Genomic DNA, 16,893 nt, shown 5'->3' with positions numbered 1-16,893 from the left:
TCATGTCAGAGTCAGAGTCAGAGTCAGAGTTTCTTTATTGTCATTCGCACCTCATGTGGTACATGTGGTGGAGCGAAATTATGTACACGGGGTCCCAGTTACATCCAACAATAAAATGTCTAAGAAAAACAGTAATAACATTTTATTATCAGTCCAATGTCCAATCTTACTTTAAAAAACTGCAAAGTAGCAAGTTTGCAAAAAATGTACCGCAAAGTAGTGAGGGACTACTGTAATAGTTCTCACAAGAATTTATAATCACAGTTCGTTTTTGTTAAAAATATGACATTAGACTCATGGTGGAAGTAGGGTCTGGTACTAACTGACCTTCCTACATAAACATGTACACTTTTAAACCACTTAAGTTTTTTTTAACCATTGTTTTGTATGGGTCAGTTTGTGGTTTTTCATAGAGAAACAATAGAATCTTCTTGGTAGGACAAGCCTCAGTATCATGATTGAAGAAACAGTGTCAAAGGAGTAAAAAGCTAAAACATCTCATCAACACAAGGAGGGTTCCTGTGTCAGCTCTGGATCAAAATCCTTTTGTTTGTTGATTTCTAAGAACCAGAAAACTGGGAATAAATAGCAGACAAGAATAGCATCCATTTCAGTGAACCAACTCAGGTTAAAATAAATGATTTGAAATTCAAATTTTAATATATCCTTTCATCAGTTATTTGTCTTTAAGTTCATAATTTTCATTCTGAAGATGAGGATTATAAGGTTATTGAGAAGGACCCAACAGGCCAGAGGTAAAATGGGAGCAGTAAACCACAGAATACGGAGTAAGAGGGAATAAATCAGATGGGAAATGTTTCCTTTTGCACAGATTTCTCCTCTTTTCTGACAGTATCTGGAAGACTACAGAAACTTATTCTTTTTCTTTCATTAGTCTTCCATCATCGAGTCTGAAACACTAAGCCCCAGTCAGTTATTGTGCAACACATGAGATATTCTGTAATTCCTAATTTTAGGCTTGTGTCTTCTAGTCAAAGCTCAGCCAGTTTAGTTTGTTAAAGCACAGAAAATGCCTTAATAAAAAATAGCTTTAAACTACTGATTATTTTCACTGCTTTTGGGTATGCTTTGAAATATTTGGTACAGAGCAAGAACTGGCTGCATATTTGAAAATGATATGTTGAGCAGTGTTTATTGGGCTTTCAAAGCGCTCTGCATTATCATTCATAACTGGGTTATAGTTTTTCAAAAGCCTCTTCTGCTTTTTGCATGTTGATGTTTAAAATAATGCCATCTTTCTGTTGGAAGCAGAGAATATTCTTAAAGCTGTGTCAAAGGGAAAGAAAAAATAGAGCCACATGAATAGTTTCTAATTATCTAAATAAGTAGTAGAGAAAAAAAACTAGATCGGGTTTGAATAAATATTAATGTAGAACTGTGATATTTGTGTGCAAAGTGACAGAGTTCACCTCAGTAATTCAATAAGCTTCCAAATGATACGCCACTCAAAAAGCAAGCATGAGTCTAATTAAATGCAGGCAAAGACTGCATGTCATCATTTTTTGTCATCTGTCATAAATCTTTTTGTGCATGACTTTTAGAGTACTTGGTCTAAAAGCAGCTTGATATAATGATTCAAATGGACTCACAGAATGCAATGTATGTACAATTTTTGTGGTTCTCAGAACATTCTGAACAAACTGAACTCGTCGGGAATTGAAGATCTGGATGATAATGACCTCATGCTGGATGAAGATCCTTTTGACGACAGCTTACACGGTCCGCACACACACAAACACAGCTCTTCTTATGCCTCATATTTTTTGTGAGGGGTTAAAGATTTGTGAGGTCATTATTAGGCCATGACTTATGTTTTGTGGATACCTCCAGCAAAACTCTCTTTTATACATGTAAATGAGTACATTACCAACGTCTGAGCTTCCTGTTCCCAGCAGAATCCTTCTGGTTGATATAAAGGTTTGAATAAATTGGATCTTGCTTTGCCTTGGGTGGATATTTCCCTCTGCAACATCCATTAAATTTGTTTAATGGATGCCTTGTTGTGTATTATGTTCTGCCATTTTTTTAGTATATGGTTGGTGATGATGTATTAAATTGAAACTTCAGTCTTTTAATATGTGTTTTTCAGTGAGCTTAGATCCATCCAGCTGTCTGAGTCTGTTTACATGAACAGATGTGCACAGATGTGCATGTTTGACAAGTATGGCTGCAAGGCAAAGTTTGTTTGTATATGAGCAGCTTCAGCATTTGTTCCCCTTGACAACAGCAGTTTGGTATTGGTGGTAATGGCCCAGTAAGATTCACACATCTCAACACTCACCTCAAGTTTGATGCTAAGTTTGTCAAAGTTTTACAAGTTTTCATCACACATTTTTACTTGCCATATGAATTCAATCTCATTAAAAGCAAGTAAAATTGCTTTTTTTTGTACGTGTTAAAGGTAATCAGGTCACGTTATTACCTCATAATAATAGTGTTGACACCATTAAGGCGCCATCAGTTTGTTTGGCATTTTGTTCTCCAGTAGAGGAGAAAAGGGGTTGAGGACTGACCTCTCTTGTCACAAAATATAATGAATTCTTGGAAGTGAATTTTTCCTTTGTCAGTCTTAAAGCCAGAACTATCATGGAACATTTCATCGCTAATGGATTTAATGCTGTAGTTTTCTCTGAATGATTCTGACAGGCTTAGTTTGTACAAACAAGACTCCCTTCAGCTCCATAAAACTCATTATAGGAAGCATGTGTACATGCTGTCATGTGTATAATAAAGCATATAAAGGAGCATTAGCTCACAGATGCACAAACACGAAAAACAGTTGTCAGTTATTAGATAGACTTGGCTAAAACAACTTGGTGTAATGTCACAGCTTTACATTTTAAGCCTTTCCTTATAAAATTGCTGTAATTCTTTATTAATACTGTTTTTAGTATTTTACATCGCTTTATAATGTAGCTGTTGTTTCATTTTTTAAATATATGTTCTTCCATTTACTTTAGATTTGATATGCTTTTATATGATTGTCTGTTGTTATCTGTGCTCTTTGTTTAAATCAGGTATCTCTTGTAAAAGAGTCCTCGAGGCTCAATGAGACTAACCTGTAGTTTTTTTTTTTTGACTAATCTGTATTAATAAAGGTTGAATGAATTAATCCATAATATTTTTTTAGAAGGCAACTAATGGCACTAAGGAACAGGGGCTAATTATGTATGTTTTGTATCATATGACTGTGTTTCACAGATCATAATTCATACATCTGAAGACCTGTTTTAAAGACGTTGCTTTAAATGTAACAACTTTTTAAATTGTTAAATTTAGGTTTTAAAATTATTATTTTTCAAATCTAGGTTAAAGTTTGTTTTTCCTGTTTAATTTTTAAGTTTTTGTTACATATAACATTTGGGCACACTTTTGTTACCACCTAAAAGAACTGCAGCTTATCGTACTTGACATTGACAGCAGTTTGTCAAGTCTTTCTTTTTTTGTAGTTTCTTTGATTTTCTTTCTTCTAAGTGTCCAACAAAACAGCCATCGACACTCTCATTCAGACCTAGAGACAATTTAGAGTTGCATGTTTTTGGTCTGTGGGAGGAAACCGGGATACCTAGAGAAAACCTACGCTTGCATGGAGAGAACATGCAGATGCCACTCAGAAAGGTCCCTGGCTGGGATTGGATCAGGCCTTCTTGCTGAGAGGCAACAGCTCTACCAACTGAGCCCCTGACCGTAACATGTTAATGATAAGTGTCATTAATTGGTTACAATTTGAATTTACTGATGCATGCTCAATTTGAATTATTTTCTTATTTTGAAAGAACAACTCGAAAATGACCAGGAAGTGAACAACTTTTGAAAATGCCTTCAACAGAAACTATCGCAAGCTAAAATGACTATATCTAATGAACTTACATTATCTTACGGTGCTTGGAGACATTGATTTTGTTCCTTAGAAAAGGAGGCGGCGATCAACAGGGAAATGCTCACTCCAGAGGAATGTGAATTAGTGCGCCGTCCCTTCCTACTCCTTTTCGGGTGGTGGCCATATTTATAGCTCTCTATGTCACGGGTAGAGTTCATGTCATGAGAGGCAAATGGAAGAGTCCAGTTAGAGTCCTGCCCACAGGGCAGGACTTGAAATGTAGCATGAGGAACAGTGTTTCTCCCAAATACACTCCAACTTTGCCACTAAACTGAAAAAGTGAAAAGAAAGAGAAGTGTTAAAAGGGACTCGTGTTTTTATCCAGCTGTCAGCTCCTATGAATGGAGAGAGGCCACAGATTCCCTTTCTCAGTTGGTAACTTCCTCAGCTTGGACACAAACCAGTCAACTCACTCTTTCTCACTAGCAAACCACAGTCCTCTCTCCAGCTCTAGTTCACTGGGAGTTCCCAGAAAAACAAGGCTGTCAACGTAGACAGGGCCGGGCAGGCTGCTAACTGGGCTGACTTTTTTCCTGGCCCTTTAACACATCATCAGCTGACAAGGAGTCATTTTTCTCCAGTTTTCGTTTGAGTTTATCTGCATTTATGGACTTTTCTCGAGTTGGAATATATTCAATTTGTACTTTTTTAGAAGAGTTTTTCTAAGCTAGAAAAAACAACATCTCACTGGGGGCACTTAAGTTTTCAGGAATGTAACAGCCTCGTATGCAAAACAGGCTGTCTGTTCGTAAACAGACTGTCTGCTCCTCTGCTGTGTGGTAACTCTCAGGGTAAAGTATTTTCACCCGCACTGCGTCGGATTGGATTCATATTTTCTCAGTCTTTATCTGCTTTCCCCCCTGTTTTTAGTCTAAGTATCTGAGTATGTCACATTTAGAAAGTCAAGTGCTCTTTTATTTCCTAGAGATCGCACTCTGTTAGTCGTCAGTTTTCCTGCAGTCATGGTTCATTTCACAGCTGTGTGCCACTGAGTGTTTCTAAATACCGTGTCTCCTTACAGCATTGTGCGAAAATGAAATGATCTGTCTCTGTGAGCAAATGTTTCCATTTGCTGGTGGCAACATTTGAAAGACACAAAATAAGATAATCATAAGATAAGATAAGATCATGTTTGTAGTGAAGGGGTTTGTTTACTGCAAGTTTAACCTTTGCATTTATACGTGCACGTTTGTCATACAAATCTTGTAAAATGCAGTAACAGAAAACTTGAGCTTTTTTCCACGTAACTTTCATCATGCTTAACCACAAAAACAACATTATTGCTATGGATCTTGTACACATTTGTGTTTTTTTTTTCTCTCTCACTGCTTCTGTTTTCTGTACATTCTTCACGTAGTCTCACTGTTGCTCTAAATTTTCTTAATGTAGACTTGGAAAGAATGTCTCACACTGAGCGACCCGAACGAGCCAATCGGCAGGGGCAGCGTCGTAAACAACACCGCTGGACTGGTCCAGATCACTTTCACAGCGATGGCAGGTTGGTCAAATTAAGAAGTTTAACGGTATTCGTTCAACCTTTATTTATACAGGTTAGTCTCACTGAGTCACAAGGACTCATTTTCAAGTGAGACCTCTTTTAAACTAAAACCACAGACCCACAATAAACATTCATATAAAATCATATACAATAAAAAGTAAATCAAATAAGTGATATAAAGCAAAATAAAAAAAAACATGCTACGTTATAAAACAGTGTAAGATACTAAAAACAGGAACATGTCTGCATTGATTTTTGCATTGAACTTAATTGTTTAAAATCCCTTAGAGAGGTCAAGGTCGACAACTTCAGATCTTTTTGCAAGATATTCCAGGAAACAGGAGCAGAGTAGGAGAAGGCCTTTTTGCCTAGTTCAGTCCGCACTGAAGGAACACCGCATGTAATAATGTCCTGAGAGTGCACGCTGTAGCTGCACTCACGCAGTGACATGTAGGAGGAGATACAGTATATGAAGACAGCAGATCAAGGAGTGATGTAAAAATGAAAATGTACCAGTGTGAGAGTCTGCGTGAAGTTAATGATGACTAATTGACCAGTGAATACAGGGTGCAATGATGAGTATGGTAATTACAGCCAGTTTTGAATCTTAGTGCATCATGGTAGACAGCAGCCAACATCTGCAGAGTGCTTGCAGGAGCGTTCATGTAAATAATGTCACCATAGTCAATGGAGGGAAGGAAAGTTGCAGCTACAAGGTGTTTCCTAGCATTCAGAGTTAGACAGGATCTATTTCTGAAAAAGAAACCCAGTTTTACTTTCAATTTCTTTACCAAGTTTTTGACGTGAGGCTTCAAAGAAAGATGTGCTTCAACAATTCACAAGTATTTCTAAGAATTGACAAACTCAATAGGAACACCATTCATAGATAAGATAGAAGGAAGGACTGCTGGTACTGACTTCCTGTTTGAAAACAACTTCTTTTTGATTTTATCTGCATTTAGCACCAGTTTGAGACCGAACAAATCTGACTGGATGATGTTGAATGCAGAATAAAGCTGGAAAACCTTAGCAACTGTCTTAGCTCAGCAATAAACAACTGTGTCGTCGGCATAGAAATGTAAGAATACATCAGGAATGATCAGACCTACAATACTTATGTAGATTGTGAAGAGGGTGGGCCCTAAGTGAACCTTGTGGTACACCATTTTTGACAATTAAATAGCTGGAAGAAGTGCCATTATGTTGAACACATTGTCTATGTATAGTATGCTAAAAGTAAATGAAAAGCAAGAAGAAAAAAAACAACAAAAGTTTGGATTTTCTTCTCAGGGTCCATGTCTTCCAAAATTATGATGGCTTCAAGGGTTCAAAAGCCTCTTCACGGTTTGTCCAGACTGAAGGCAGGCAGCGCGGCAACACACCAATGCTGGATGGAGTCACACTCGAACACATGACCCAGGACTGCAGCTTGCTCAAGAATCACCTGCTCAGGCTCAAAACGTTACTAGAGGTTTGACCTGCATTTTCAGAGAGATGTGAATCCTTACAAATCTGTATTTTTGCAACACCTAGAATTTGTTTACATTCAGAATGCTTAAAAACCTCAGTGTCCTTGTCTCAACTCAATCCATAACTGAAAATTATCCTAAATGGCCTGCCTTGATTTGACTGCAATAGTATAGGTATTGATCTTTGGGTTTACCTTTGAAACAAAGTCTTTTTCCAGCCTCAATTCCTAATTGTCTGTTTTCATTGAAAAACCAAGCCAACAAATAAAACAACTAAAACCCAGCGCTGAGCTCAAAACATCAAATGTAAAACAAGCATCCTCTTGTTGAATTCTAAATGTATTTTGCTTCACTTGGATGCAGCTTTAATGAGCATCAGGTGGAATGTGGTAGTGAACTAAATATTTAGTTCTTTGTCATATGAGAAACAAAATCATAGAAAATTGATACTTTTTTGTGACTCCTAGAATCGTTAAATATAACAGCAGTTTGTTCTTTGAACAGACGTGCCCAGCATTTGGTGGGACATTATTATATTTTTAAAAATTTTCTTTGACTTTCATCTAATTGTGACAAAAGCACAGACTGCAATTAGGGTATAAATACACACAAAGATAAAAGATAAGAGAAAATATTTTTGAATAGTGCTTCTTTGCACTGAGGTAGGGACATGGTTTGAATTCAGTAAAATAAATATATAGGTTTCTCAATCATATACTTCGCCTCTGGTATGTGGTCCTAGTGGCTGGTCATTCAGGGTCACTGCAGCATATGTGCATAAGAGTAAAAAAAAGAAAAATCACTGTAGTGAAATATTGCTTTTGAGGCACGCCTAAGGCAATTGATTCAGCTTACTTTGTACTCTGCATGTTTGTGTGCCCCCTTCTGAGCGTGTGTGTTTATGTTTCAAGCTCGAGGAAACAGACTCTCCAACAGATGTTTCTGAGCAGTCTGAAGACGATACCACTGTGTTACAGGTAAGAAGTTTTCCTCTGGGTTTGGATGGACATGGTGTATACATCTAAACATTATACAATGTAGCTACCCTCCTGAGGTTGTCTCTTGTTAGTTCCAAACACTTGGTGTGTGTGTTCAGATGGAGAAGCTGATTAAGGAAGTGGAGGGACTCCGAGAGGAGCTGAAGAGTCGAGACAAGACTATTGCTCAGCTCACATTACAGTGTCAACAGCTACAACAACAACATCCGCAGGAACAACTAGTAAGTTTGTAAGAACAGGACTGACACAAGTGAAAATCTGAAAAACTGGACTTCATAATACACTAGACAATGTTTCTGTTAGACCTCAGTCTGTCTCTCTGACTTTGGTTTTGGATAGAGAGAACTTATGGTCAGAATTTGTCTTTTTTTTAAGGAAGATTCACCTTTTTATAAGCAATACATTTTCTAATCCCCAAAAAGTCTGATTTAAACCTGCTTGTCTGGCGTTAATCACTGTATCCCATTCAAATTATTTGGCACATTGTGAAATAATTTGAAGCTTATGTCAATTGTTTCATCCAACTAACTGTTTTGTCTAATGAAGCGGTATGGCAACGCAATACTTGACATTGTTTTTCACAACTTGTTTCAATCGAAATACTATAAACATGATCATGTACTGTAAATATATTGTAAAGATGTAAATATAGATCGTGAATGGTACCTGTGGGTTTTGCTCACGAGTAACGTTAGGACTGAGCAGGAAATGTACCGACCGTTTGGGGCCTCGCCCACAATAATGAGGGCATTGCTCTGGTCTGCCATGACTATGTTTCTGCGCATCCCTGTGGTCATAAGATATGGAGCCTGACTAAAAGAACAAGATCCTGAATAAAAGCAGCTGAAAAAACTTCCTCTATAAAGTGGCTGTGCTCTGCCTTAGGGGTAAGGTGAGGAGCTCGGTCATCCAGTGGGAACTCATGAGCAGCTGCACTGCTGCGTCAAAAAGAGTCAGCTGAGGTGGTTTTTAACATGATTAAGATGCCTCCTGAACACCTCTTACCTATGGGGGGTTTCTATGCACATCTTACTGGATCCCAGGGGCAGACCCAGAAGTTGCTAGAAGGATCTTGTATTTTCTTTGGCCTGAGAGTGCACAGGGTGCCTCAAGGAGGAACTGGAGAGTGTCTCTGGGGAGAAGGATATTTGGGTTTTCATCCTGATTCTGTTGCCTTTGCAACTCAACCATGAACATGAGGCAGCAAATAGATGAATGCATGCCGATGTAAAAAAAGCTAAATGATAAGGAAGAACAGTGTAAAGGTAATGGATGGGTGGATAAATTTGCAACTTTCTTTCAAAAGACATTTTGGATTTATCAGTGAGGCTCAATGTAGTGAACCACTAGTTTTTGTGTTTTCTTTAAAGTGTAACAAATGATTCTCTCATCCCTTCAATCATTGACTTTAAAGGAAAAAGTGGGAAAAAAATCATAAAAAAAACTGAGGAAATGCTTCTCTAAGAAAGACAAACATTTGGATTCATGCACAGAAAAGAAAGAACATCAGTGGCACTGGAGGCAGATTGACACAAACTATTTTTTTTCCGTCATGAAATATTAAACAAGCAGCACCATTGTAGGAAATATAGGGTTGTCTTTATGATAACATGCACTTATGTCCCACATTTCAGAAACATTCTAGTTGAATGATTCTCAAACTATCATTAAAACTAAATGGAAAAAATGTAAATGACCAAGGTCCATACACTGTAAATGTCAGAGGAACATGAAGAATATCAATACACCATCACCTGCTTTCATGTAGCTCTTGTGTGCTGAAAGTCTTTAGCTTCTCTTTCAATAGTTCACGTCCTTGATGAAAGTTCTTTCTGCAGATCTGTTTCAGTTAAGAATATCTGGACAGAGAAAATGCTTTCATTTCTTTGCAGTTTACACCAGTTCCACCTTGGTTATTTGTTACAAATCAAGGGTGGAAAGACAAAAACAATGTGATTGTGTCATGCAGAGTGACAAGCTCACTGCTTAGCCTCCTAATAGTAAAGACACAGACTGTAATGCTGTTTGCGTGTGAGAATTTATCTGATGGGTGTTTTCATTTACTTCTACAGGCACTGTTAGTTCTGCCTGCAAACAATGTCCATTCTGTTTGGGTTTGGTCAGCTCCATCTCCACTCTAACATTCATTAGTGTTTCCTTGTTAGCAAAAAAATCATGTCTTACTGACATTATTTAAATCTCTACTATACTAAGAAATACCAAAGTGTCAAAGAAAGGCCTGTACACCAGCTTGTCTACAACATACTATCCATCCAATTAGAATTAACATCCACTCTTAGCTGGTCCTTGAGACGCCACGATATTGCTGCACCCTTAACACCCAACAAGCTGAGAACAGGAACAAAAATACAAGGCATGTTTTCAGATCTGCGGCCGGCTTTAATGAGTGTAGAGGTTGTAAGAGCAAACGTGCAGGGAGATATCGAAAGGAAAATAAAATTCACGCTGCTGACTTTGGACTGAAGCTTCTTTTGGGAATCAGACTGAGACGATTTTCAAAGTTGTTTTGCTTTCTCTCCTGCTCTGTTGTTTTTGCAGTTGAGGACTAACAAAAAGGGGCAAAAACCAAATCAAAACAAAATAAGCCTAAAAAACACTTGGAAGTTAATTTAATGCACTAACCAAACCTACATTCTTGGCTGTGTAAAAATAGCAATTGCTTCAAAATAGGTAGTCTGTGAAAGGTGGTTCATGTTGTACCTCGAATTAGTCTGTTAAAGTCTTTTGGGGCTTTGTGTTTGTCTCTTAAATGGGTTTAGAGACAGTATTAAAGTCAGGTTACCAGATGGATGTGTTAGATACTGTTCAGAGAGTGAAGTTTGTAAAAGCTGATAGAATACAATAGTTAAAAAAACAAAACACAGGAGGTGTGTTTGGAAGAGAAATTGTGAATTTCAGACAACACTGTGTCTGTAGAGGGATAATAGTAGCTACATGACTGAGTGGCCACTGTTGGGGCACTGTCTTCAAATGATTAGGTAATAGGGTTTCTGACAACACAGGTTAGAATTTACTTTTCTAATCTGACTCTCATATATTATTCAGGCAATCTGCCAACTCTTCACTTTCTTAACATTAAAGTCCTAATCGACTCACAGTTCGAGATAGAATATCGGCATTCTACAAATTTCAGAATTATTCTTGAGACCTTTCAAAGTGATTTTAATGAAACTATCTTATTTTTACAGCCTTATTCAGCAGAGTCTTAACTAAAGACAAATATTAACACATGTATTATGTTTTGCATACTTGTTCTTGAAGCTATCTTTTAAGAAAAAAGCGTTTTTACCAGTGTTAAGCATTTTAAAAATATTGACACTTTTCCTTTTTATTGTTTGCATGCTTATTCTAGCTTCTACCATGCTCAGTAATGGCATAATGTTGGCATGTCAAATGTACGGATGGAGCAGGGGGGAAAACAATCAGAACAGTAATAATTATTGGTTTCAAAGGCTCGGAGAGAATCGGACTCCAAAATTAGATTCACAAGGACTGAGCCCAAGCCAAGAGGCAACAAACACTGTATATGGGTAATTTTTGATTCAGATTTTGATTTTAAAGCTTGTGTGCAGGATGTTTTAAAACCAAGTCTTTGCAACTTTAAACCCACGTCTAAAAGAAGCCAATTTCTGGCCAAACAAAACGATTCAGTGGATTTGATTTTGACATACATTCAAAATGACATTGATTTGGTAAGGTTGTGGCGTATTCATTTACATGTGTGGGGCGTCTGTGGCTGAGTGGTTAGAGCAGTTGTCCTCCAATGTGAGCATTGTGGGTTTGATTCCATTAACAGTCACATGCTGAAGTGTCCCTGGGCAAAACACTGAACCCCTCATTGCCTCTGATGTGTGTCCCATCAGTGTATGAATGTGATCTAAAGCACTGATTAGTCTCTACAGATTCAGATTAGCTTTGTAGAGATCTAGTAGAGTGCTGTATGAATGGGTAAATGAGGGCACAGATTGTAGTGTAAAGCGCTTTGAGTATCTTGATCAGATAGAAAGGCGCTATACAAGTACAGTACAGTCCATCTAGAAGTAACTTTGTTAAGATATTTTACTGATGATGGGTTTATGTTTAGCACACCTGTGGATAAGAAAAAGCCATAGTTCCTTAAAGAGTTTATCCTTTCATTCATTTTGTTTTCTTCTTCTTCTTCCCCTAGCCAGGTCCAGGACGCCAGGCCAGGTGTCAGTGCCACCACCAGAGGGCTCCCGCTTTGCTACGACAGAGTGACAGGCCAATAGACAAACGTATGCATCACTACGATAAAGCTACTCAGACATACTGGAGACCACCGAGCCATTCTGTAAGTCTGACATTTATTCCGTTTATTTCTGTCTTTATTTATTATGGTTTAAAACAAGATGCGTTACATGGAGTAAAATCTATTATTTTCTTTGGAGCAAGTGGTCGGGGGAGTCTGCTTCATTAATCCATGGATTAATTCAGAGGATTATTGTGTAGATACACTCACGTGGTGCAACCATTACAACTCCGTTTACAACGAGAGAGACTGCAAGCATATAATGTGTTGATCAGATCAGTACATTTTCTTTCATCCACCTCTGAAAAGACCTCAGAGGGTTACATCACTGTGGCACGTTCTCCACATACTGTAGAATACAATTTATTAGATCATCAATGTGTGTTCATCACCCTGCCCTCCACTATAATAACACCCTGATATCATTTAACTTTGGCTGCAATGTTTATATAGAAAGAAAGAGTGAGATATTTGTAGTTTTAATGAAGAAAAGAAGTGCAAGAAGAAAGAAGCATGGAAAATTGATATTCACATGCTCTGGGTTTGCATTACTCCAACAGGATGCAGTGTTGTAGCCACTTATTGATTCTATAGTAGAAATGCCACAGGCAGCAGGCTTAGTGAACAATCACCTAATAGACCTGCACTTTGCTAAAAGTTTCACCAACAAAATGCAGGCCTATGTGCTTTTACGATAAAAAACAGATAAGTAATTCAACAAACATGTATCAGCTTAACTGTCTATGTAATTGAATTATAAATATATTAATACGTAATATTCTCTTTAATAGGCAAACATATAATTTTATCTATTACACTTAGACAACTGGTAAAAATCAATAGACAAAACGAGCCTGGTGACCGTGGATCTTATGTGCCATAAGAGCACACGGTTTAAAAGTTGCTATAGCAACCAACAAAGCAGAGCTGTGCTTGACGGGAATCATTTCCATGGAGGGAACATCTACCTCTGACCTGTTGTACCTGGTGTGTATTTACACACTAAAGCACAAGTTGCATTCAACATTTTTTTATTTTTTAGAGCTTGCTACCGCTCCAAAAAAGGAGCAACGTGAGCATTTTGACAAGTAGAAAAGAGAATACTAAATGAACAAGCAGACAGAAACCATCATTGCGTTCTCAGACATTTCTACCTGAGGTTGTATCAGTGATCTTAGTGTTGCACATGCACCCTCATCAAGCTTGACTTTAGTATTCTATGTAAAATGTATCCCACTTATATTCTTTACACACGTTTTTCCTGCACAATTTTGGATGAATAGTTGCAAATTAACCTATATTTTTCTAATTCCTTTGTTTGTTTGTTTTTCAGTCATTTGTGATAACGATCCTGCACTTTGATATTATGATAATAGACTTTATTTTCAATGTATTGTGCAACTGTAAAATAAAAATAAATATATATAGTTTTCCTTCCACTTTAAATCACCTTGTACGTTTTATTTTCTTCTATTTTTATTTAAAAAGCTGTTGCTTTATATTGTTGAATGCTGTGCAGAAAAGATAAGCCAAGATTAATTTTGCTGTCAAAGGCCAATAGCTATTATCTTTTTCTAGCTTTACAGTTTTTATATTTGCTTTATCAGTAGTTGACAGTGCTATAAACTAACCATAAGAGCATAACAAGATAATAGGCTGATAGCCCGTGAGCGTACTGCATCAGCGCATTTGTCGTCCTGGACAGTTCATGCAGCATCTTTAAACAGTCAATGTACAATAACCACCCATAACATTATGACCCTTTGCCAAATATTGAGATCGTGTCTCATGAGGGGTCATGGCAAGGACAAAAAACACCTAATGGTTCAAAATATCCTGATGCATGCTCAGTAATACAGGTAGAAAAATCCAAAGAAGTTAAGTCACGTCCTCTGGACGGTTTCCTTTTGTTGAAACGTTTCGTCTTTCATCCAAAAGACTTCAACGGTCCGAGGAGCCGCAACAAACTCAGTCTTATAATAGCACCTTCTTATAATGGGTCAACCAGTTTGATGGTGCTCCGATGGTTTCTGGAGTCCACCCTCTCCCCTCAGTAATCCTGCTAGAAAAATTAAACGTTTCAACAAAAGGAAACCATCTAGAGGACCTGACTTTTTTTTCATTCAACTTTTATTTAAACAGGTTAGTGTCATCGAGCCACGAGGACTCATTTACAACAGAGACCTGAATTTTAACAGAGTGATGACAACACTGGACAACAATGGACAATCACAATTCAATTAAATTCAATTCAATAATACTTTATTAATCCCAAAGGGAAATTATTTGTTGTTGTAACTTGTTATCCTCATTTCATTAAGAGATGTTATAGATACTGATGGCTGTAGACAGGAAGGATCTCTTGTAAAGGTCCATCCCACAGTGGATCCTAAGAAACTGGCTGCAGATGCCGTCCGATCCGATCAAAGGATGCGCACACATTTTTTTATTTATTATTATTATTATTAATTTTTTTTATAAATGAAAATAAAATGGTAATTAAAAGGATAATTAAAAGGAAAAGTAGCGAAAAAACAGCAAAATTACGAGGCAGTGTAGAATACTGAAAAGGCTTCTGGATTTTTCCACCTGGATTATTGTGCATGAATCGGTATAGTTTGAACCACTTTGGCCATGACTGCCCCAAACGAGTCGGCGGGGGAGAGGGTGGACTCCAGAAACCATCGGAGCACCATCAAATTGACCCATTATGAGAAGGTGCTATTATAAGACTGAGTTTGTTGCAGCTCCTCGGACTGTTAGGTCTTTTGGATGAAATACAAAACATTTCAACAAAAGAAACCGTCCAGAGGACCTGACTTAACTTTGTTGAACACCTAATGGTGTTTTAGGGCTTCCTTCGTCATATAAGCAAATTGATCACCTTTCTTTCTATTGGTTATAATGTTATGGCTAATTTGTATAATGAAGCCCTTCATTTCCATTACTTTTCCTTAGCTGCTAAAAGGTGGTGGTGGTCTGTATCCCTGAAGGCTACTGTAACCTATCTCCTTACGTTTCAGGCTGTTGAAAGGATTTGGCAGCAGATCCTATCCAACTGCTTCAGGCTACAGCTACTGCAGCTTCCTGTTTTAATCTGCTTACAATCCAATTTAGAGTCCAGCAGAATGCAAATAAATAAATAAATAATTGAAACAAACTACGATCTAACAATATAGAAAGAATTGCACGTTCACAGACAGAGTGCACACAATATCGGTCACGCTTGGCACTACGTGTCACATTAGAAACTACTTAAATGTCACTTGGAGGAAAATAATCTGTGTGAACGGTTCCCCAGAGGAAGCACAAAAAGCAGAAATGTTTACCCTGCCTTCTCTTTCTTTTTGCAGCAAATACAACCGGAGCGGTATCATTTTTGCTCATTTCAGATGTACCACAATAGGAAACCACACAGCTTTGTGTGCGTCTGTTTGAGGTTTTGCCACGTGTGTGAGCGTGAGAGCGGGATGTGGCACGTATATCTCTTGTGCTCGAGTGTGGAGCACAATCAGTCAGTGTGACTGAACAATGAGTTCAGCCGACTGAGGACTGGAGAGCCGACCCTGCTTAGAACCCAAATAAACAAACATGCAGATGAGCAGCCGCAGTGAAAACAAAGGCTACACAATAAGCAGTGTTACATCAGTGGCAGACAGAGAGGATAATTACAGCTCCCCTCCTACTCCCTCTTTGCCTCTTAAACATCCTCTTCTTCATCTCCTCTTTTCCTCTCACAGCTCTCTTCATGTCTTTTTTTATAGCTGCGGCTCTTTCTGTCTGCGTCGCTTGCTTCAGTGATTTTTCTCTTTCCTTGTTTATTTCCCTGCCTTTCTGTCTGAGATTGCCACACTTTCTGAATTCTTAACTTTATTGTAATTAAATCAATTTGCTGTCACTGTCAGTGGGAGGACGGTGGAGAACGATCAGTGAAGTTTTAGGTTCAAAGTTTTCTTTCTCAGATTCTAACCGCTATTTCTACACCCACATTTTCTGTATGCTCCCTTGCATCACAAACAAACAATCACAAACGCACACTTATTTATACACACGCATAGTCCGGGACAGGTGAGGATTTAATTGGCAAAGTCAGTGAAGTGAATCACTGTGACCAGACCCGAGTATTAGCTACAGCTTGCTACATAAAGCTTTGTGGAGTAGATTAGAGATTCCAGGCAAGGAGAGTGAGACTGAGTTAGGGGAACTGTGTTGTCAATAAAACACTGTTGTTACTTGGAAAAGATGGTTGTAGGACCACATAGAGCAACTTCTACTTGCCTTGTATATTTTCAGGTGTCACCATTTGCTCCGGGCACAACAAAAGCAGACCAGCATTTTCTCAGAGTAAGGGGCCTTAACATATTAATGTTAAAACATGGCTGACCATGCTGAATACTAATAAAAAGCTGAACTACTAATATTTTGAGGATTTACTAACATTTAAACATCGTCATCAATCATATTTGACAAAGTATAGACTACTTCTCACATTTTCTTTTAAATATTATTATTATTGATAATATCCATTTGTATCGTTTTAGATTCTCTTATAAACTTTTTAACGTTGTAAAATTAGTTTTTTAAAGACAAACTTATCCAATATTTGCATGGCATTTAAGCTGTTGCACCCAATTTGTAAAGGTGCAAACTCCCACCACTGAAGGAAGCAATAATGTTTTTGTCTGAGTCTCTGTGTGTGTGTGTGTGTGTGTGTGTGTGTGTGTGTGTGTGTGTGT

At 37.8% G+C, this 16,893-nt stretch overlaps 1 protein-coding gene across 1 annotated transcript in view; it reads left to right on the top strand.

The window, feature by feature from the left end:
- Window positions 1-1,646: 1,646 nt before the first annotated feature.
- The window catches only part of ccser2a (coiled-coil serine-rich protein 2a), a gene marked incomplete at its 5' end in the record, with an annotated part of 25,944 nt that continues 10,697 nt past the window's right edge, over window positions 1,647-16,893 (top strand). The window contains 6 exon segments of the mRNA XM_037686085.1: window positions 1,647-1,740; window positions 5,291-5,399; window positions 6,690-6,870; window positions 7,780-7,845; window positions 7,965-8,087; window positions 12,056-12,199. Of these exon segments, the coding sequence (XP_037542013.1) occupies window positions 1,647-1,740; window positions 5,291-5,399; window positions 6,690-6,870; window positions 7,780-7,845; window positions 7,965-8,087; window positions 12,056-12,199 (717 nt within the window).

The sequence above is a fragment of the Nematolebias whitei genome, chromosome 1 (genome assembly GCF_014905685.2).
Source record: "Nematolebias whitei isolate Nwh7 chromosome 1, NemWhi1, whole genome shotgun sequence".
In the NCBI taxonomy this organism is placed as follows: Eukaryota; Metazoa; Chordata; class Actinopteri; order Cyprinodontiformes; family Rivulidae; genus Nematolebias; species Nematolebias whitei.
This window is presented reverse-complemented; position numbering and strand designations above follow the sequence as displayed.